The sequence below is a fragment of the Scyliorhinus canicula genome, chromosome 8, assembly GCF_902713615.1.
Source record: "Scyliorhinus canicula chromosome 8, sScyCan1.1, whole genome shotgun sequence".
Classification (NCBI taxonomy): domain Eukaryota; kingdom Metazoa; phylum Chordata; class Chondrichthyes; order Carcharhiniformes; family Scyliorhinidae; genus Scyliorhinus; species Scyliorhinus canicula.
Window position 1 is genome coordinate 177,161,436 of NC_052153.1, and position 23,775 is coordinate 177,185,210.

The window sequence follows — 23,775 nt, forward strand, 5'->3', positions numbered from 1 at the left end:
TAAGGAAAGGAGATTAAAGAGTCGTTTAAGGCCACCATCGGGGTTGGGGCCAAATACGAGAGCAGCTGGGCAAGACGGCCAAAGCTGTGAAGGAGCAAGGGGAGATGCGGAAGGGTGTGGAGGAGTTCTCATAGAATTCTCATAGAATCTACAGTGCAGAAGGAGGCCATTCGGCCCATCGAGTCTGCACCAGCCCTTGGAAAGAGCACACTACTTAAGACCAAACCTCCACCCTATTCCCGTAACCCCACATAACCTTTTTGGACACTAAGGGCAATTTAGCATGGCCAATCCACCTAGCCTGCACATCTTTGGACTGTGGGAGGAAACCGGAGCACCCGGAGGAAACCCACGCAGACGCAGGGAGAAGGTGCACACAGTGACCCAAGCCAGGAATAGAACCTGGGACCCTTGAGCTGTGAAGCAGCAGTGCTAACCACTGTGCTACCGTGCCGCCCTGCAAGGAGGCCTTGTCAAGGCATGAAGGTCAGCACAGGCAATGATCATCCACTTTCACAGTTTTCAGAGGAAGGAGCAGGTTCTGGAGTGGTCCAAGAAGAATCTGCACATTGACTGGAACGGGCACACAGTGCACATCTATCAGGATATTGGTACCGACCTGGCGTAGCGGCATGCGGCCTATAATACGGTGCAGGCAGTGCTGCATGACAAGGATGTGCAGTTCGCTGTGTCCAGAATGTCACAATGAACTTGAAGGATCACTACTTTGACATGCTGGAGCAGGCTGAGGCCTTCATCAAGGATAAGGACTGGGTCTGGTTTGAAGAGGGCTGGTGGGATTGTATATGCGAAAGGTGGGTTGGGTTGGTTGTAAATATTGCAATATATTGTGTTATGTCTTTGTTCTTTTTCATGGAGGTCGGTGGGGGAATTTTTCTTGAAGCCAGGGTATTGGGGGATTCTATAGCAGGTGGATATATATGGTAATTGGAGGGATGGAGGAGCATGGTAAGGTCTCTGGGATTTGAACAAGGGAGTAGGGAGAATGGGCCAAGGGGATGGTATAGGTCATTTGTGGTCAATATTTAGGTGGGAACTGGGGAGGGGCGGGGAGGGAAACACCTTGGAAGTGCTAAGGGGTAGGCTAATGAATGGGAGTGGTGTGGGAAAGGGGCTGTGACTTGTTGCGCCAGTTTGGTGAGGCTCAATGAGTCTAGAATGTTTGTTTGGGAGGGGGAGGGGGTTAGTTGAGGCGGCAGGCAGTTTGCTAGCTTGGGGTGAGGAGGAATCACGGGCGGGGGGAGGGAGAGGTGGCTCACAGTGACCAGTGTTCTTTCTTTGTCTCACCCAATGGGTGAGGCAGGTGGCCATCTTTGGTGGTCCTGGGCCTAGGAACTGGTGGTGAAGATAATAATAATCCTTATTGTCACAAGTAGGCTTACATTAATACTGCAATGAAGTTACTGTGACAAGCCTCTAGTCACCACACTCCGGCGCCTGTTCGGGTACATAGAGGGAGAATTTAGAATGACCAATATATAATGAATCACGGTACTAATGGCTGACTCGAGGGTAATGGTGGTGTCAGTGGACCCGAGAAGGTTAGTCACTTGGAACGTAAGGGGCCTGTAAAGAGGGTGATGGTTTTTGCACATTTAAAGAGTCTGAGAACCAACATGGTGTTTTAACAAGACACCTATTTGCGGGTATGGGACCAGACTAGGCTCTGGAAAGCCTGGGTGAGCCACGTGTTTCACTTGGGCTTTGATAGTAGGGCCGAGGGGATGGCGATCAATAAAAGAGTTTGGTTCCGGGTGGAGTGTGTCATAGCTGATCAGGAGGGATGGTAGGTGATGGTTGCCGATATATTAGAGGGGATGTCGGTGGTCAAAGTGAATGTGCATGCCCCAAATTGGGACGATGGGCGAGATTTAACCAAATGGGAACAAAGCCCCAGAGCGAGCGCGTTTAGCCGCGTGATTCCCGACGCTTGCACCACCAAGAAGCACAACTACATAAAACGGCACCCGGATTAGATAGGGGGCCTCAGCGGGGAATGTGCGGCCAAGACCCCATTGCCGCAATGCGTTGGGAAACCCCGACAGCACAATTAATCAGGCTGTGGGCGAGAAGATATTGTACCAATTCCCGTCGGTCCCCAAGGTGGGAAACACTCCACATTCCTGCCCCTACAGTGGAGAAGCGATGCACAGTGGTCAGATTTTTAGGAGCCAACAGAACAACAGGATTGGTCATGCTTAGAAAATATGATCAAAAATGTAACAAGAGACAGATAAGTAAAGGAACATGACCAGATGGTAAAATAGAATGGAAAGGGCTGTACATATGCACTCAGAGTGGGCTCTTTGAAGGCGCTTATCACTGTTACAAATTGTCATTTTGAGTACAGAGTGTTATGATAAGCCTATGTAATTGCTTTACTGGCATATTTTCTGAGCTTGTACGAGCTTTGGGTGGGAATTTTCAGTCTGCAAGGGGTAACCTGCAAGCAAGACCTGTTTTATTACAGCTCCTGTTCTCATAGTTATTACTCTTCTGTTGAGTTAGTTACTATTAAACCTCATTACTCATTTCTATAAAGAAGTTCAAGAAAGGCATTTGACTACTTCCTTTGTGGTCTCCAGCTACCACAATCACAATTAAAGTTTTGACTGGCAAATTAATTTGTTCATTGGCATTCTGATTGCTGCATTAATAGTTTGACGCTGTTTAAAGCTAATTTATAACTTTATTTTGTATTCCAAAATATAGCTTCATGTCTATTTCTTACTATCACATGGCTCCCAGATACCATTTTGCTGCAGCAAAAAAGTGGCCAGAAGAGGAATTGTGTTGGCTGTTTTAATTGGATTAGGAGGGGGAAGAGCACTTCAGAAGGTTGTGGGGAAGGGGAGGGTGGGGGCAATAGGGGATCCAGCAAGGGTATCCCCATATTGTGCAGGCAACAGTCTTTATCCCAGGCTTACCGTTTGAGCGTCCATTCCTGGACACGTCAAAAGGATAATTATCTTCAGCATCTGCACTTTTCCAAGCAGTTGACAATTTGCATACAGAATCCCAGAATAATACAGTGCAGAAGAGGCCCTTTGGCCCATCGAGTCTGCATCAATGCATGATTTAAAAACCTGACCTACCTACCTAATCCCATTTGCCAGAACTTGGCCCATAGTCTTGAATGTTATGATGTATCAAGTGCTCATCCTGGTACTTTTTAAAGGATGTGAGGCAACCCGACTCTACCCCCTACCAGGCAGTGCATTCCAGACCGTCACCACCCTCTGGGTAAAAAGATTTTCCCTCAAAACCCTCCCCCTGAACCTCCTGCCCCTCACCTTGAACTTGTGTTCCCCTCGTAACTGATCCTTCAACAAAGGGTAACAGCTGCTCCCTGTCCACCCTGTTCATGTCCCTCATAATTTTTTACACCTCGATCAGGTCGCTCCTCAGCCTTCTCTGCTCCAGAGAAAACAACCCAAACCTATCCAATCTCTTCATAACTAAAATTTTAAATTCCAGGCAACATCCTGGTGGAAGGCACCCCCTCCAGTGCAATCACATTCTTATAACGTGGCGACGGGAACTGCACACACAACTCCAGCTGTGGCCTCACCAATGTTCTATATAACTCCAACATGACTTCCTTGCTTTTGTAATCTGTGCCTTGATTGATAAAGACAAGTGCCCCATATGCGTTCTTCACCACCCTATTAACCTGCCCTTCTGTCTTTAGAGATCTATGAACAAACACACCAAGGTCTCTTTGTTCTTCAGAACTTCCCAGTGTCAGGCAGTTTATTGACTACTTCCTTGTCACATTACTCCTTCCAAAGTGTATCATAGAACATAGTACATACAGTGCAGAAGGACGCCATTTGGCCGATTGAGTCTGCACCGACCTACTTAAGCCCTCACTTCCACCTTAGCCTCATAACCCAATAACCCATCCTAACCTTTTTGGACACTAAGGGCAATTTAGCATGGCCAATCCACCAAACCTGCAAGTCTTTGGACTGTGGGAGGAAACCGGAGCACCCGGAGGAAACCCACGCAGACATGGGGAGAATGTGCACACTCCGCACACACAGTGACCTAGCGGGGAATCGAACCTGGTACCCTGGAGCTTTTCACATCACGCTTTTCAGGGTTAAGTTCCACCAGCCAATTTCCTGCCCATTTGACTATTCCATCTAAATGTTCCTGTAACCCAAGACACTCAACCTCACTTTTAACGACCCGAACAATCTTTGTGTCATCTGCAAACTTACTGATCCTACCCCGATGTAATCATCCATGTCATTTATATAAATGACAAATAATAGAGGACCCAGCACACGACTCTCTGGTGATACGCCACTGGACACTGCTTTCCAGTCACTAAAGCAGCCATCTGTCATCACCCCCTTTCCCTACAGCTAAGCCAATTTTGAATCCACCTTATCAAATTACCCTCCATCCCATGTGCATTTGCCTCTTTATAGGTCTCCCATATTGGGGCAGCACGGTAGCGCAGTGGGTAGCACTGATGCTTCACAGCACCAGAGACCCAGGTTTGATTCCTGCCTTGGGTCACTGACTGTGCGGAGTCTGTACATTCTCCCCGTGTTTGCGTGGGTTTCCTCCGGGTGCTCGGGTTTCCCCCCACAAGTCCTGAAAGACGTTCTTGTTAGGAGAATTGGACATTCTGAATTCTCCCTCTGTGTACCTGAACAGACGCCGGAGTGTGGCGAATAGGGGCTTTTCATAGAAACTTCATTGCAGTGTTAATGTAAGCCTACTTGTGACAATAATAAATATTATTATTATGTGGGACCTTGCAGAAAAAAAGAAGGAAGAATGTGCGTTTCAGAAGCTCAGGGCACCCCAAAGCTCTTTACAGCCAATTGAGTATTCACTGCTGTAATGTTGGAAGCCCAGAAAATGCAAGGTGATTGTTATATCCCTCACAAGGACCATGGGGGATCGCTGATTGATCTCCCCGTGAGCTTAATAGAATGTGAGTTCCCGTGTTGAGTGAGCGGAGGAACGCCCAATGTGGGCACACCAGCCCTAGACCCAGATTGGCAGTTCCCAATAGTCCCGGGCTGGGACGTGCGATTTGTAAATCGCGGCTGAGGATTTCTTGTGTTCGAGAATTAACCTGTTTTGCCTTTCAGCCCACGCCTCCTTGAATTATTACAGTGATCACGACCAAATAATCTGTTTTAGGTATAAGAGCAGAAAATGCTGGAAACTCTCCTCAGGTCTAGCAGCAGCTGTAGCGAGAGAAGCGGAGGGTGGGTGTTTCTGACCCTTCTGGACCAGATGATCCCACGATGGAGGTGGGCGAGCCATTAAAAACGGTATAGACCTCGACGGGGCAGGAAGATCCCGATGGTGCCCGACGGCGAGTTGTCTCCACTGCCGGAAAACACGCCATGGGAGGGGGGGGGAGGCAAAAAATCCCAGCCAGAGTTAACGTTTTGAGCCCGTATGATACTTCTTCAGAGAAGAAGATGTGCGTCTGAAAAGAAGCCATATTAGACTCGAAACGTTAACTCTGTTTCTCTCTCTGTAGATGCTGCCAGATCCTGCTGGGTTTTTTTCCTCAACATTTCATATTTTTTATTTCAAATTATCTGCACCAGCAGTGTTTTGCTGTTATCCCTGCATTTTTTTTGGGTGCCGATTGAGGGATAGGTAATTGGTTCGATAATTGAGGAGAAACCGCAGGCAAATGCAAAGGAAAATATTGCTTCAGTCTTGGTGAAGCTTAAATATTTGCGAGTCAACACAACATGAAAGCAAGGTAAACAGTGCCTTGTCACAGCTTTCAGCAATGCCTCAATGTGTTTGTAATTTTGAGGCACAGTTATTGTTCGTATGCAAATGCACTGATTCCACGTTCATGCAAATAGTCTTTTGAAAGACGCTTCTACAGTTTTTTTATTGCCTCAGTTTCCTCATATGTTGCACCGATGTTAATACTTTCCTTACTTCCACCTGCAAGTTTCAAAGCCAGTGACTCTATGAAGGCCTCAATGACATAAATCATTTGTTTGGATAATGTTAACACCATTCTGAGATCTTAACTTATGAAGATGACTCAGTTCATTCTTGATTTTGCAACTATGAATAGTGCACTGGGAGCAATAAAATAGTCATGCCTGCAATATAAATTGTTTTATCAGATGAGTAACCCAATGCCTATGAGTACGATTAGTACCGTATATTGACCAAAAGAAAACTCTCCATGACAAATCTACCTGAAATAGATTTTAAGCAGGCACTGCCATGACCACCTGATACTTAATTTGTCAGGACCCAACTGTTAAGGGAGCTTCAGGAGCAAGTTAGCGTTCACATGTAAACAGTTACAGTGATCGACTGGAAACAATGACTGGTGTGGAAAGCTATCGCTTTTCCCAGGACTTAGCCCATGTCTACTTCACAATATTCTCACTTTTCTGCTTCAAGCTATTTGTGAAAATCAGCCTCGCCATCCTGAGCCACTTCTACATCGTCAAAGGGAACCGCAAGGAAGCAGCGCGGATAGCAGCAGAGTTTTACGGAGCTACCCAGGGGCAAAGTAAGTTCGGTTTTGGCTGCCTTGCTGAACCCTTTTTTTTTTTAGGTATCCTTTTGCCGTCTTTAATTCCAGATATTGGGAAAGGGAGGTCAACAATCGTGCATTGCCCGATGGCGCTGCGGGCATTTGGCGTCCTCCACTGTCACCCCATCGAAACCTTTTCCTCCGGTTTCAATGCAAAAACAAACCCTCTCGCTTTGCTCAAAGTTTTGACTGAGGTCTGACATTTGTTTCTGACAGTCAAAATTCCTGCAGTGCCTGCCAAGTGCTGGCCATGCCGTCCACTGTCAAGCAGTCTGGATTTGATATTATGGTTGCCATCCCCTCCCTCTTTGTAAATTATGTGCTACTTTCTGTATTTTATCCTTGTGTATGTTCACCCGTTTGCCCTGTCCTCAAAATCATTTTGTCCGCTCCCCTGTTCTTTCCCAGTGTGAAAATTAGTGATGAAATATATCGGAAAAGTCCACTTATCTTCCATTTAGTGAATCAAATTTAAAACTCTGAACGTCATGAGCCATCATTGCTGTATGAATTGTGCATTAAATGCCATCAAGGTATTTATTTAAATGCATTAAACATGTTGACAGTCAATGGTTAACGACAATCTACGCGGGTTGTTTTCTTGCTGTAGTTCATTTATAGTAAACATACCGTACAACATTAAATCAAACTGAAAATAAAGTTTAAAATTACACCCGAGTGTTCATGTGACATTCCTCCAGTGGAACTTTGACCAACTTAAAATTAGCCCCTCTTGTTAAAATAGCAGACAGGAACGTCATGTGAATGTGTAAAGCATTTGTGTACCTTTAAGTCCTGACCAGTTCATACCAAGCTTAAATGTTCAACTTAACATAAAATAGCTGATAGTTGATTTGGCAGTTTCAGGCGTGTGGCATAAGATCGACAAAAAATATCCAAGTTCTTCCAGATTTTGACTGTCCAATTAAAAAGAATGATTTATCATGGAATAACACTCCAGCAAAGAAGGTCATTCGTCCCACCAACCTGGTTTTCAAAGAGCAAATGAGTTTGTCCATTCCCCCGTTCTTTCCCAGTATCCCTGCATTATTTTCGGGTGGCACGGTAGCACAGTGGTTAGCACGGTTGCCTCACAGCGGCAGGGTCCCAGGTTCGATTCCCGGCTTGGGTCACTGTCTCAGCGGAGTCTGCACTTTCTCCCTGTGTCTGCGTGGGTTTCTTCCGGGTGCTCCGGTTTCCTCCCACAAGTCCTGAAGGATGTGTTGTTAGGTGAATTGGACATTCTGAATTCTCCCTCTGTGTACCCGAACAGGCGCCGGAATATGACGACTAGCGGCTTTTCACAGTAACTTCATTGCAGTGTTAATGTAAGCCTACATGTGACAATAAAGATTATCATTATTTTCTCCTTCAATTATTGAACTATTTCCCTTTAGAAGGCTACTACAGAATCTGCACTATAACATTATCTGCAAGGGCAGATTCTAAATCCGAGCCACTTGTGCAAAAGCATTTTTTGTCATGTTGTCTTTGGTTATGCTGTCAATCACCATAAATCTATGTCCTCTGGTTATCTGTGCTTCAGGCACTGGAAACATTTCTCTGCTCGAAGGAGAACAACTCTCTCCACTTTGACCACGTAACTGTAATCACTCATCGTCAGAACCATTCTAGTAAACGCCTTCTGTATCCTCTTCAAAACTTTCACCTCCTTCATAACGTGTGGTGCTTAGAATTGAACAAAGTACTTCAGCTGGTGACTAATCACTCATATAGGAGGGCTGGTTTTATAGATCTGTATTTTTGGAGCCCAGGGTCCCACGTTCTTTATCAACTAATTTGTTAACCTCTTCTGCCATTTTTAAAGCCGTGTGTGCAAATACCACCCACCCAACCCCCTCTCCCCACCCCTAGTGTCCTGCTTCTCCACCCCCCCCCCCCCACACCTTTAAAATGTTATCATTTGGCTTACAATGCCTCTCCTCATTTTTCCTCCAAACATTTTACTGTGTTGTATTTTATCTGCCATGTATTTGCCAGGTCCACCAAAGTCTGCCTAAAGTCTACTACTGTGCTTCCAGGCAGGATGCCCAACTCCCAGCGAATACTTTACAGGACACTTTGGCTTGGGGGTGGGAGGGGGGGGTGTGCACTTGAAAGAGTAAAGGGGAGCTGCTGGTGTTGTTCAATTTGGAGGCTGGAGAGCATAGCATAGTACGCATGTGCGGGAGCGTACTGCGCTTGTGAGAAGCTCGAAACGTCCCTTAAAATGTGGGACATTTGCTTGCCCCATCATGCCATCTCCAAATTTCAGAATTGTTCTCCATATTAATCTACATCAACACTGTGGCCCTCGTCCTGAACCTTGGTAACCTTGACTGTTTCAGACCCTTAAGTCTGAAAAAAACAGACCACATTTAATTGCTTTCTTGCTCTTAGTCAATTTTGTATCCATGCCCTTTTATCCCATGGCCTTCAATTTCTCTAACGTGCTTAATATGTGGTGCTTTATCAAGTGTCTTTTGAGAGTCTGCATACTCAAACACAACTGCATTATCCTTATCCACCGCTTCCTCATTAAAATACTCAACCATTTGCCCTGAACAAATGGTTCACCTTTATTAGTCCATTCTTGTCCAAGTGGCAATTAATTTTCTACTGGACTATTATTTCTAAATTTATTTCTGATGGTCAGTGTGAGGCATTGTGGGGGAGAGGGGGGAATTGCTCTTGTATATGAAGCATCCACAATGTTTGCTTTACATTAGGTTACATGGAGCTCCCCGTGGTGGTCTAATGGCCTCGTCGACTGTTTTACTCAAACAATTAGACCAGACCAGGAAAGACACAGCTTTGACTTCTTTGTCTTTGCTGAGTTTTCAAAATCTGAAACAGGTGTCATTAAAGATGACACAATTGACCTCAGTACTCCTGGGTGAGGAAGAAGATCAGAAAAGTCAATTTAGGGTTCCTGAGCCTGATTTCTATTCAGCACCAAGTCAATTGCAAGTGAGTATGTGTGTGAATGCGTCGGAGGAGTAGTCCTTGCTAATGATTTCCCCATAGTTCACGCTCAGTGCACCTATCCAAAATTTTATTTTCATATTCATGAGATATGGGCATCAGTGGCAAGGCCAACATTTATTGCTGATCAGTAATTACCCCTGAGACGGCAGTGGCGAAGTGCCTTCTTAGAACGCTGCATCAAGGTGGTGTAGGTACACCTAAGGTGCTGTTAGGAAGAGAGTTCATAATAATAATCTTTATTAGAGTCGCAAGTAGGCATACATTAGCACTGCAATGAAGTTACTGTGAAAATCCCCTAGTCGCCACACTCCGGCACCTGTTCGGGTTCACGGAGGGAGAATTCAGAATGTCCAATTCACCCACCAAGCACGTCTTTCGGGACTTGTGGGAGGAAATCGGAGCACCCGGCGGAAACCCACGTAGACATGAGGAGAAACGTGCAGATTCCGCACAGACAGTGACCCAAGCTGGGAATTGCACCTGGGTCCCTGGTCCTGTGAAGCCTCAGTGCTAATCACTGCTACCGTGCCGCCCTTACAGGATTTTGATGCAGTGACATTGATACAGTTCAAAATCGGGGAGATGCACGGTTTGGTTGGGAACCTGCAGGTGGTGGTGTTCCCATACATCCGCTGTCCTTGCCCTGCTGGGTGGTAGAGGTCACGGGTTTGGAAGGTGCTGAAGGAGGCTTGGTGGGTTGCTAGGGTGCCTCTTGTAGACGGTACACACGGCTGCCACTAGGTGTCAATGGTGGAGGGTGTGCTGATCACACATGACCAGTCAATTTTTGGAAGAAGTACTCCAAACAGCTGTAGAATTAGCCTAGCATGGAGCTCAACACCCAAAACACTCAACAGGACATCCAGCAACTGTGGAGAGGAAAAAAAGAGTTAATGCACCTTGATAACCTCTCTAGCACTTTCTGTGTTTAGCTCAGGATTGCAGTGCCCACAGCGTTCCGCTTTTGTTATGTAAACACTCATAGTAGTAGTGGCAACATCAAAAATCACATGTCGATGCTTACGCATTGATGGGACCATCTATTCACCCGGAACACGATTGGAAGTAAACTGTGGTTTTAATAGTCTTACAATTGATCCTGCCTGCGACCAGAAGAACTGAGGGCAGGCTCACACGACTGCAGCACTTTATACTTCCGGTAGTGGGAGGGGCCATGGGCGGAGTGGAGCCCTGTACAAGCTCCTCATCTCCCCCTATGGGCAGAGCCGCGCAACGGCTCACAGACAGAGCCCACAAGGACATAATACTATGCAATACAATAGTGTGAATTACAATACAGTATGAATTCACCACACACGTTCTCCACCCATTGGGCTCATGGTCTCGGATTGATAGTCCATTTGCTGGATGAAGGAAGAGAAAATTAGAAGCCAAATCAGTCCAGGTTATCATCATTCACAATGTGTCAGCTAATCAGTTGTGTCATCGTGAAGTCAACTTGTTTATTGTCATTCTAAGGAGGGTTGCAGAAAAAGAGGGCATAACTTTAAGATTAGAACTAGACAATTCAAGTGTGCTATCGGGAAGCACTAGCTCACATAATTGGCACTACATTTATCTCACAGTTACTTGCAGGACCTTGTGCACAAAAGCTGTGCTTTGTTTTCTGACATAAGCACAGTATATCAAAGCAATTTGTTGCATGTGTCGTGCTAAATGTCACTTCTGAAAGATATTACAAGGCTATATATAAATGCGAGCCTTTTGTCTTTCAATGTCATTCATTAAACCTCTCTTGGGCATGTGGTCGTATTAATTTACTGATATGATGCAATGAATTAAGTAGGCTTATAAGTAGCCTCCTGGTACAGAATCATAGAGGCCCGAAGTGCAGAAGGAGGCCATTCAGCCAATTGAGTCGTACCAACCCTATGAGAGAGTACCCTACCTAGGCCCACACCCCCTCTCTATCCGCATGACCTCACCTAACCTGGCGCTGTGAGACAGCAGTGCTAACCACAGGGCCACCTGCTAACATATACCATGTCTGTGCTTTAATTTTTTATGACTGAATAAACTACCATGTGGTGCAATGTGTCAGAAGCAACTTAGCAATACTTTTATTGCCAGTCACCACAGAACTCTATTTCCCAATGCAGGCTGAGCAGTTGCTAGGCTCTAACTGTCACTAGATATTTTCCCATCGCTCCACATTCCAAGTAGATCATCATTCTATTAATAGTGTGAATGGGAACTTGACTCCTTTCCAGGTAAGAAGCAAAAGAGGCCATCTGGAATCCAAAGAATCTTTGCCGGAGCACTTTTATGACCTCACAGCTATTTGATCACCAGTTGGATGGCTAATCAAAGTCCTCCACAAAATGGCTCCTTTGGGCTTTGAGTTATTTTATTCTCCTGAATCCCATACGTACCTTCACCCAATCCTGACAACAGAGATAACCATTCGTATGCAGGCTATCCACACATTTCCAAAAATGTTGAGACGATATTCAGATGTAGTTTTCTCTCATCTACGTTTTTCTGGACCCATTTATTTTCTCCCGAGTAATTTTTGTGAAAAACTCTGGCAAAGGGAAGAAAATATCAGGGAAATGTGTATGAAGCATAACTGTTTCACGTCACAAATAGGTGAATGCTAAGCTCTTCTATACTTCTATTTGGATCACGTTCACCCGTTTTGTATTGTTTAATTATATTCCACCAGTGCCCCTTTCAAGTTCCCTACTTCTCTCCTGTCAAGATACTACACAGCTCCAGCGGGGAAAGAAAAGAAAGACTCGCACTTTAACCGTACCTCTTACAGCCCCAGGATGACCCAAAGCACTTTAGATTTGCAGCAGCCAATTTGCCCTCAGCAAGCTCCTGCTTGATAATGGGCAGAGTACGAGCTCCCCAAGTAAGGGGCGGAGGTCAACCACCTGGGACTCGCAATGAGCAAAGGTATAAAAGCAGGCCCAACTCAGGGCCTGGCAAAACATGTCCGCCCAGCCAGGATTGCACTGGGAGTGAGATGCTGCATTATGCAGACGACTGTAAATATGTTATTAAATCCATCTTCCTTTATGACAGCTTTCCTCTGAGTTATTACAGTGATATTAATGGAAACTATTATAATTCATCATTGTTGTGTTTACTGCTGATAAAATAGTCTTCTCATTGAATAACTATTCCATCCAAGTAGATTTGCCTGTCCGTTTTCTTATTTTCTTAAACCTTGGGCAGTGAGTGCCTCTATTCACCCTTAAACTGGTAGGGTGCCGATAGATGGTTGGCTTGAGAATGTAGTGGTCGTTAGTTGCCTTCTGTAACTGCAGGAATCCATCTGTAGGTACACCCAGAGTGCTTTCCTCTGTAGCGCTAAAGAGGAGGACTCTGCAGGTTAGAATGGGCAGGGTGTGCCTTTGTGATTTTAATTTGTTCAGTTTTATTCTGTTTCCGCTGACCTGCCATTTTAGACAGCAGTTAAGTGCTGCGGGTCTGATTTCGCAGCAAGAAACAATAACAGACTCCTCGAGTATTAGTGAGCTGAATGTGTTTTTACAACAATGTGGTAGTTTCATAATCAGTGCTAAAAGCTAGCGTTTAATTCCTGATTAATTAATTGAATTTAAATTTCCCCCAGCTGTCGTAGTGGGATTTGAACTCATATCTCCGAGGCCTCTGGGTTACTAGTCCAGTAACATTACCACTATGCTACCATCCCCTTTTTTCTGGAGTAAGTAAAGCGAAACTCATGTCTATTCTGCTGTTCTAAAATTGCTCTAACCTAACAGCCACTGTAGTTCAGGGCAACAGGAGTTTGTATTTGGTTCTCTGACTGTTTGCAGGAAATGATGTTTTTTTCATCAATGTGTGCCCACATTTGACGTTATTTATCAAAACTAATTTGGTTCCTGGATTCTCAAAAGGCTTAAATGGTTCTCCCAAGAGAACAATAACAATAAAATGGGGAGGACCTTTGTGACTTATATGGTTTGAAACAAAACACTCACCAATCTACAATGTACAATCTAGAAGTATAGGCAGACACTTAACAATGTACAAAGGGAGAAATGTCGTGGGTTTTATGCCATTGAAAGGGTGGAGGGAGAGGAAGAACAACGGGAGGTCTGGGGAAGGGAAGAGGGCGGGAGAAATTAAATGACAAAGATGCCATGCCACAAAGGTTGAAGGGAGTGGTAATGATTGTATTAAGGAAACAAAGCTTTGGTCCGGTCAGTGATAATGGCAGAATAATACAGCTCTGTTCAAAAATAAAAACATAAAAAATAAGATTTACTTTTGGCGCGATCTAGCGGAAAGGTTTCTAAGCGTGGCAGCGAGTGGGAACTGCCAGGTGTTTCCCAACAGCCGACACGGTGAGGCCATTGGCGATATCGAATGTTAATTAGGATATTTAATGATGCCCCACAGGCTTCACGCCAGAAATAACTGTCCCGCCAGCTGATTCGCCTGGACCGCGCTCGGCAGCTCTCCGTTAACGAGGAGGAGCAGTTCTTAAACAGATCCTGCAGAGTAAACCCCAGACAGCACACAGCCATGTCACCGCGCAGACCAGCCCCACAATTCGGAGATGCTAACCTGGCCAGACTGTTGGATGCGGTGGAGTCCAGACGGGTACCCTGTCACCAGGAGGACCGCCACCCAGTGCCACAAGAAGCTCAATGACCTCCACCAGGTTGCCCAGGTAAGTTGGCATTGGCTCCCTGGCACCACTCTGTTCCCCATCCTTCCCCCCCCCCACCCGACGGCAGTTTCCCCCCCCCCCAACCCCCCCCCCCCACCCCTAGTCTACCCTGGAACCCACCTACGCACCCATGCCCAGGGACGGTTCCCCACATCTGACCCCTGCCATAGCAGCCCCCCCCACCCCCCCCCCCCCCAACTCCGCAATGCATGAAGCATGCGGCTCACAATGCCCTCTCTCTGGTGGCCTCTGCCGCAGAGGTGAGTATCCACCGACCCACCCAGATGACCTGCCACATGTGAGTTGTTCATTCCAGACATAATGATCCTTCCAGCACACTGACCACATGTCCATTCTCCCACAGGATGTCCATCTGATGATGCTGGCGCATCCAGGGCGCCCAGCTTCCACCCCCCCCCCCCCCAAATTGAACACCTCGGAGGAGAGCTCCGAGGATGTCACTGCCTGAGGCATCACAGCTGTCATTCCCATCCTCCACCAGCACAGAGACACACGCACCTCTGTGGCCGAAAGTAGTGCATAGGTTTCTGGGACACAATCTGGTGAGCACCACACAGTTACTGATGCACATCAGGTGAGGACAACAACATCCAGGGGGGACAGCAGTCGGATGTCTGCTTGACCCCAGGACCCAGCTGGGTCCCAAACAGATGCCGAGCCTCTGGACCAGGTTTACCCGGAGCTCATGGAGACGCTATGGTGTGCCTGTGATATTCAGAGTGGGATGTCAGAGACACTCCAGTGGGTCCACAGCCGATTGCAGGAGGCCCAAAGGCTAGGGGTGAAGGAGATGGCACCGGCAATGCATGTCACTGAGGCTGACACTGCTAGGGTGGCGACCGCAGTGGAAAGCCTGCAGCATTACGTCAGCAGCATGAGTGGCGGTGTGCAAGGCGTTGTTCTGTCAGTGATGGCCAGGCTGAGCACCTCGACAGCATGTCCCGGTTGCTGGTGAACATGTCTTTGACACTGGTGGAGCTTGCAAAGGCGCTGCGGCGCATGCCCCAGTCTAAGGTGAGCATTGCCGTGGCACTGCGACGCATGTCCCAGTGGCAGGTGGGCATTGCCATGGCACTGCGGAGCATGTCCCAGTCTCAGGTGGGCATTGCCGTGGCACTGCGACGCATGTCGCAGTCTCAGGTGGGCATTGCCGTGGCACTGCGACGCATGTCCCAGGGGCAGGTGGGCATTGCCATGGCAGTGCGACGCATGTCCCAGGGGCAGGTGGGCATTGCCATGGCACTGCGGAGCATGTCCCAGGGGCAGGTGGGCATTGCCATGGCACTGCGGAGCATGTCCCAGTCTCAGGTGGGCATTGCCGTGGCACTGCGGAGCATGTCCAAGTTTCAGGTGGGCATTGCTGTGGCACTGCGGAGCATGTCCCAGTCTCAGGTGGGCATTGCCGCAGCACTGCGGTGCATGCCCAAGTCTCAGGTGGGCATTGCCGCGGCACTGCGGAGCATGTCCCAGTCTCAGGTGGGCATTGCCACGGCACTGCGGAGCATGTCCAAGTCTCAGGTCGGCATTGCTGTGGCACTGCGGCGCATGTCCAAGTCTCAGGTGGGCATTGCCGCAGCACTGCGGTGCATGTCCAAGTCTCAGGTGGGCATTGCCACGGCACTGCGGAGCATGTCCAAGTCTCAGGTGGGCATTGCCACGGCACTGCGGAGCATGTCCAAGTCTCAGGTGGGCATTGCCACGGCACTGCGGAGCATGTCCAAGTCTCAGGTCGGCATTGCCGTGGCACTGCGACGCATGTCCCAGTGGCAGGTGGGCATTGCTGTGGCACTGCGGCGCATGTCCAAGTCTCAGGTGGGCATTGCTGTGGCATTGCGACGCATGTCCCAGGGGCATGTGGACATCAGCGAGGCACTGCAGCGCATAGCCCCTTCACAGAGAGGCATCACTGAGGGCATCAGCATCATGGTGCAGACAATGGGGAGTCGCCAGAGCTGGCGCAGCCAGACGCTGCAGGGGCCTCTGGAGTCCAATCCAGCTGCTCCTCTGTCCCAAGGTGACCTCCAGGGACCTACGGTTCCAGGCCTTCCAGAAGATGCTCACCAGGGGCAGAAAAGGCTACGGGGTGCGGTAAACAGCAGGCTGCCTCCACCCTGATGTGCATCCTGGGGACACACATAGACATATTGTCAGAGCGAAGAAAGCTAAGAAGATTGAAGATCACTGAGAGGGCACTGAGGGGGAGGGGGGAACGACACCATCAATAACTAGGGACAGTTAGGGCCACGATTGTATTGTGCACCATTGAAACAACTGAGACATGTGAAACATCTATCAGATTCTGGCTGGCCTGCAACACACTTCCCAATTTGTCCTCCTGCCTCCCCCAGCCCCTGCTCCCTGGGCACGGTGGTCCCGGGTATGGCCATCCCCCCGTCATCTCTCAGGGTGCCATGCAACGAGCCGCTTGTGCGGCCTCACTCTTGGATGTTGGCTGCTGCCCCCCTGTGGCTGTGCAGTTTCCAGTGTCGAGGCCTCACAGTCTTATTGGGATGCTAGGCAGTAAGACCCTCCGGCAACATGGCAGGTCCACCCAGGGAAATTCACTTGAGAGCTGTGCTCACATTACTGACGATGCCAAATCCCTATTAAAGATAGCCATCAGCTGTCAGCCAGAGGCCAGCACGGTCGGGTGGGGTTAAGGTGACTTTCACCACTTTACCACGGACGAGGGTCTGTCCTGGAGGTGTTCTGTGGGACAGACGGACAAACACCAAAGTTGCCCCCGGTGTGGGTATACGCGGGTAATATAACGGACCTGAGGGTGCTGAGCTCCTCCCCCCCCCCTCCCCCGGCTAGGGGTGACCCCCTACATATGGCAGTCGCCACCCCCGATCTTGCTTCCACACCCCTCTCCCCGAGCACTTCACAGCAGCCCCAGTGCCCCCGGGTGTCAGGATCCGGATCTCACCAACGGGAGCGGGCACTGGTTAGACCGTAAACCGATAGGCGCCCGGCGCCTGGCGCAGTTACCAATTTCGGACTCTCTCACGATCTAACCGGCTGGCTTAAATTCAGGCCCGGCGTGACACGGCCGTCAAATCGCGCCCTTTTAATCAGGGGCAGTCCTGCACCATCTGAAAATTCACACTGCCTGGCCAAAAGAGGCCACAGTAGATCATTAGAGGTTACATCTCTCAAACCTCCTGTGTGGGCCTTGAGGCCTCCTCCACGATTGCTGTGGAAACCTCCTCCCCACTCACCATACCCGCCTCCTGATCCCCTCGAGCTTCTGCTTTTACTGACTGCCAGGGATTGCAAAGTTGGTCCTCAGATTCCCGCTTTCACCCACTAGGCGGAGAGAAAAGATGAGTGAGTGCCTGGTGCGCCTCCGAGATCTTTTTTTAAGGTTGACTGGGCCTATACATCCCGGTGTTTTGGGGGTCCCACACACATGTCCCCCATTCCCCCCCAACATCTTTTAAAATCAAGATCGTAGAAGATTGCCCTAATATCCATTGGAACAGCTTTCCTCTGGTAGCTCTCTTTTTTTTAAAATTTAAAGTGCCCATTTCCCAACTGAGGGGCAATTTAGTGTGGCCAATCCACCTCACCTGCGCATCTTTGGGCTGTGGGGGTGAAACCCACGCAGACACGGGGAGAATGTGCAAACTCAACACGGACAGTGACCCGGGGCCGGGATCGAACTCGGGTCCTTGGCGCCGTGAGGCAGCCGTGCTAGCCACTGCGCCACCGTGCCGCCCTCTGGTCACTCTGTCCAAGCAACATTGAACGCTGTTCGACATTTGACCCAAAACTGTAAATATGCTTAAAAAGAATTTGGCTGTGATTTCACAAGAAACACTCAGCAGAGAAAAGTGTTCCGAGATGTGCTTCATTAGCACATGGAAACAAGTGGGAATCTCCGCAATCTCCACTGACCCCCCCCCCCCCCCCCCCCCCCCCCCCATACACACACACACACACCTTTCCCCATCTCTTGATTGGAAGCAGCATGGAAGCACATACTTTAAACAGAGATTCCTTTCAATCGACATCAGGAGATTTGAGTAAGAGCAGCGGGGGGTGTACTTGCTTCTTTCACCACCCAAACCAATTACCCTCTCCTTCAATGTTGATCTCAGTCTCAGTGGGAGTGTAAAATGGGGTTGTGGGTAAACTGAATATAATCCGCCTTGAAGCCTCAGAACTGCACACTCACACACGCCTCACTACATCCGCAGAGCTTGTTTTGAAGCATACGTTGTTTTTTGTGGATTAACACAACCTTGCCCCTCTTTTATTTCCGTGCAATTTAATCTGCTCTAGTTTTTGAGCCAGCGGCCCCTTTGATTATTCCCTTCAAGCTTTTACTGTGTCGAGTGTTCAAGAACTCCACCGAGCAGTTTATTGAAGAATACAAGTACTTTGGGCTTTATCCTGGTCTGCAAGCATTAACAAAATACAGGATCTTGGATTTGAAAAGCCACCGGTGGCTCTTTTCTGTTTGGTATGTCTGGGGCTCTGCTGAAGTCAGGGATTGCACACCCCTTTCTGTGTCACACAGCTCGGTTACTCCCGCACGTCAAGTGGGTTTGAATGGACTGACTGTGCTGTTAGTCTCAGCCCAAAAACAAATGCTCCCTTTAACTACCCTGGGATAAAAATACCCCAGCACCCAATCAGAGTTGAGAAACAGTGTAAACCACACCCTCCCCACACAGACACACACTCACACCAGCAGCTCACTGCTGTCTAGGGTTGCTGCAGGGACAGCTAATGTAAACATGTCCAAGAACACCTCAGCTCAGAGCCATTGCACTGATCAGTCTGTAAACAAGAGGCCTTTAGAAATTCCCGAGGAATCTACCAGAAAAAGAAAGGCAGTCTGGGGAATCCTCACCAGCCAAGGTCAGTACAAACTCCACGTGAAGGGAAACTACTTAACGTGACTGTGCTGCTGAATCACTGGTCTTGTGTGGGAATAGTACAACGTCAGGTAAATATCTCCCTCACTATACCTTGGGGAAACAACCTGACCTATTCTAATGTATACCTGCAGAACCGTATAGTGAGATGAGAAGTCGCTAGTGAAAAAACACTCAAGATAATGATAGAGCTGTGTCAATGCATAGAATACCCCTCCCCCTTCCACACAATAACCCCCATAGTGATGTGAGTGTGTACTTCATGCTTTGGCCCTGGGCCAGATTTCAAGTCCTTGGGACTGCTATACACTGTAACCAGTTTAGCAAGGCCACTGTTGTTTAGATTTTAGGGAGAACATCATGGATTGTGATTCCCAGCGCGGCACGGTGGCACAGTGTTTGGCACTGCTGCCTCACAGCGCCAGGCACCCTGGTTCAATTCCGGCCTCAGGCGACTATCTACGTGGAATTTGCACGTTTTCCCCGTGTCTGTGTTGGGCTCCTCTGGGTGCTCCGGTTTCCTCCCACCGTCCAAAGATGTACAGGCGAGGTATATTGGCCATGCTGTATTGTCCCTTAGTGCCCAAAAAGATGTGTGGATTGGATTAAGGGGTCGGTGGGCTAGAGCGGGGGAGTGAGCTTGCATGAAGTGTTCTTTTGGAGTGTGGGTGCAGACTCGATGGGCCGAGTGGCCTCCTTCTGCACTGTGGGGATTCTATAGTTCTGTCCTAAGAAAGCACCAGCAGTAGTCTGGGAATACCACATAGTGAAAACATGACCCAGCCATGAACAGGAAGGGTGCAATCGGACCCAGAAAGGCTGGGGATGCGAAGCTGCTCCCAATCCTAATGGCAAGGCTTCAGTTAAATAGTCAGTGTTAACGAGTGTAACTATGTCAACCAAATCCATGCCATTCTTAATGACTGCTCCAAATTTGTATCCATTGGACCCACCCTCAACATGACTTGCTCAAAGGTAAGCTAAAGAAACGCTTGCTGGTAAGAGCAATGGCATAATAGTTGATAAATCTGCCAGGGGGTTCTCTACCAAGATACGCCGCAAGCCAATCTTCACTGGTCAACATACACCTCACGAGGGGGGCAGCACAGTGGCGCAGTAGTTAGTACTGGGACTACGGCGCTGAGGACCCAGGTTCGAATCCCGGCCCTGGGTCACTCTCCGTGTGGAGTTTGCACATTCGCCTCATGTCTGCGAGGGTTTCACCCCCACAACCCAAAAAGATGTGCAGGTTAGGTGGATTGGCTATGCTAAATTGGCCCTTAATTGGAAAAAAAAAATAATTGGGTTTATAAATTTTTTAATTTATAAAAAAAAAGGAAAATGTACACCTCACGATTATAACAGTTCCACATGCCAGAAGATTGGTCTTATCAGCAACCTTGTAAATAGGAGCCATTTGCTTACCATTCAGCTTGATGCTGAAACAGGGCACATCAAGACATCCCGCAGGATATTGGTGACCCTGGTCAAATCATCGATCGCATCGCGCAAACTCATGATGGATCGGCGCAGGCTGGGAGGCCCGAAGGTCCTGTTCCTGTGCTGTAATTTTCTTTGTTCTTTATTCTCTTTGCTCTTTGTTCTAAGACCATCCCTTTTGGGGCTGAAACATGCCCAGTCTACCTCGGATTACCCTGGAAGGGCAGGGAATTAAAAATATGTGTGCAACAGGTGAAGCTAGCTCTTTCATGCTGCTACTATACAGCAGCAACACGAATGGTATTCATCACTAACAGGATGTCCCCGTCAAACCAACAAGGCGTTCTGCCTATCACACAATTGAGTAATGTGGTCTATGAATTTCAGTGCCAGTGTGATGTGTAAGGATCCTTCCTGTGGATTCCCTCATTTCTCCTTTCTTTATTTTTGCCATTATTATTTTTGATCCATGGATGCTTAATGGCCATGTATCTCTAAGTCAAGGAGCAGGGAGATTGAGGAATTCAAGAAGTTGCAACATAATAGTTGGTGCGAGTGTTCGAACAGGAGAACTCAGACATTGTGGCACCCAAGAGAAGAGATAGGACTCGGTTCAATTGATTGGCTGGTGACCGATGATTTCACCAAAAAGGCCTTATACTGCCTGGTAACAGGTGGCGATTGGGTCCTACTCAGGTGGAATGATTTTCAGAGACAAAAGGAGCTCAGTTTGAATCCTGGACACACGGGGGAGGGGGGGGGGGGGGGGGGGAGGACCTGCTCTCGCTAATGTTTTCTCCAGGAAAGTTGCTGTATTTCTGAAACTTCAGAAACCTGCGTTAACCTATGTGAAAAACATTGCAGACTGGAAAAAGGAGATCTCAACCTGACAGCTTGGTTTGAAGGAAATTATGCAGAAAAAAATCATCTGAAACAAAGGCTTGTTGTCCTTTTATTTATTATTTTTCACCCCTCTCCTCCTCTCTGTGTTTGTTTGTCATGTGTGTGTTAGGGGGTAAAGGGTGGGGGCAAGTTAACATGGGGTTTTAAGAATTGGATAACAGTAAATCAGTTGTATTTGCTGAATATTTCATTATGGTTCTTGTTATTAATAAAAAGTAATTGTGTTTAATCTTACAAACCTGGTGACTGTAATTATTGGGCAGCAAAGACCCAAAGACATTGGGTATTTTTCTAAGAATTATTGGTTAGTTCAATTAAATTGTGACTCGCGGTCAAGGGGCCTGGAATTGACCGCGCCCTAGTCCAGGGTGTTGTAACAGATGCTAGTTATGTAGACTATGGGCTGGATTCTCCGCCGTCGGGAATCCCCGGGCTGCCAGCAAAACCGAGCATCCCGACGGCGTGAGGCTGCCCCACAATGGGAAACCCCATTGACCAGCTGGCGAAACGGAGCATCCCGCCGGCGTGCTGAACCAGAAATCTGGCACGGCGGGACGGAGAATCCAGCCTTATACATCCCAAAGACTGGCGGATCATATCAAACAGCATGTCACAGCCGCTGTTTGCAATGGGCAAGGTACAGACCACACCCCAACCAGCCCGTGCTTGCAAAGCGCTAAACACAGGGTGGAATCTTCCCATAATTTGTCAGAGTGTCAGTTTCAACACGAAAACAGGATTGTAACTCTCCAGCTGCACAACCGGGTTTTCTCTCCAGATTCTCTGACAGACAGAGAATCTGGGGGCGGGGTTTCTGCTGTCACTCTGGCGGGGCGCAATGGGGCTCACAGAAGGCCCACCCTTAGCTAGTGAAGGTCAGAAGAAGAAGACCACCAACCAGAGTGACTTAATTTGTAATGACTGTATAATGATGTTCTTGCTCATCTAAGTGATGTAACAGTTATTACGAATTAATGTACTGTATTCTAGTGAGTTGATGATAGTTACGAGCTAATAGTCAAAATTACATCTGTAAGGTCAGGGTTAAAGAAAATATCACAACCAATGTTATAATTTTCCTTTACAAAGGAAGTAGAATGTGGTATTATCATAACTATCAGCTTGGCAAGGGTCAATGTAGTGTCGAGAGCATCCACTAGAGGGAGCTACAGTTACAACTATATAAGGCAGTGTGCTAGTCCTTTGGGGAGGAGTGTATGCAGGAGTTATATAGTGAAGGTCAGAAGAGCAGATTGTGCAAGTAAGGTTAGATTACAGTTCAAACCAGTAGTGAGATTAACAATAGATGAGTATAGTTAGATATTATTGGTGAATTGTGTATTCTTAAGGACTACGTTAGTACTGTAAATAAAATCATAGCTTTGTTTAAGTTAAAGCTATTTTGTGGTCTTAGTGTACACTAGCCAACCACCTTGAAATAAGCAACACAAAGAACACCACATAGTACCAGGAATCTATTTCTTATAAGAAAGATTAGGTTAGAATAGCATTGGAGATTGAAGAAGCAATCCAGAAGCTACAATTCAGAAAAATTCTACGACAAAGACTGATCAGAAGATGGAAGGTCTCAAAAAGCCTGACCACTTCACGGCACATGCTAGACTATACCAGAACTGGGCTTTCTTGAAGCAGCAGTTTGAAATTTTTATTTCTGCCTCCGTGCTTGAAAATGCCTCAGACTAACGGAAAACAGCACTCCTGTTAAATTTGGCTGGTTTGCAAGCATTAGAACTCTTTAATTCATTCGAATTCAGTGCAGATGAGGTTAAAAATAAATATAGCATGGTGCTTCAAAAGTTCATAAGGAACAGGTGAATGAGACCTATGATTACTACATGTTTTGGAAAAAACTGCAGTTAAGGGGAGAGTCAGTAGATTCCTCCATCACAACTCTAAAGTTGCGAACGCAGTCCAGCAATTTTTCCTCCGCCTCCAAATCTATGTTGCGCGATCACGTTGTGCTTGGGATAAATGATGAACATTTGCACGAGAAAACGCAAAGAAGACCGGTTTTATCGATTAGGGGCAACACGGTAGCATGGTGGTTAGCATAAATGCTTCACAGCTCCAGGGTCCCAGGTTCGATTCCCGGCTGGGTCACTGTCTGTGCGGAGTCTGCACGTCCTCCCCGTGTGTGCGTGGGTTTCCTCCGGGTGCTCCGGTTTCCTCCCACAGTCCAAAGATGTGCGGGTTAGGTGGATTGGCCATGCTAAATTGCCCGTAGTGTCCTAAAAAGTAAGGTTGGGGGGGGGGGGGAGTTGTTGGGTTACGGGTAT

General features: G+C 47.7%; 1 protein-coding gene across 3 annotated transcripts in view; it reads left to right on the forward strand.

Annotated features, from left to right (window-relative positions):
• The first annotated feature begins 6,287 nt into the window (after positions 1-6,287).
• The window catches only part of asb5b (ankyrin repeat and SOCS box containing 5b), a 78,363-nt gene continuing 60,875 nt past the window's right edge, over positions 6,288-23,775 (forward strand). For 2 of the 3 annotated variants that reach the window (XM_038805757.1, XM_038805756.1), the window contains exon 1: positions 6,288-6,547. In XM_038805757.1, the coding sequence (XP_038661685.1) occupies positions 6,355-6,547 (193 nt within the window). In that variant the 5' untranslated portion in view covers positions 6,288-6,354. Of the gene's footprint in view, positions 6,548-18,543; positions 19,119-23,775 lie in introns of those variants that run through there. The other variant, XM_038805758.1, reaches the window with a different exon arrangement.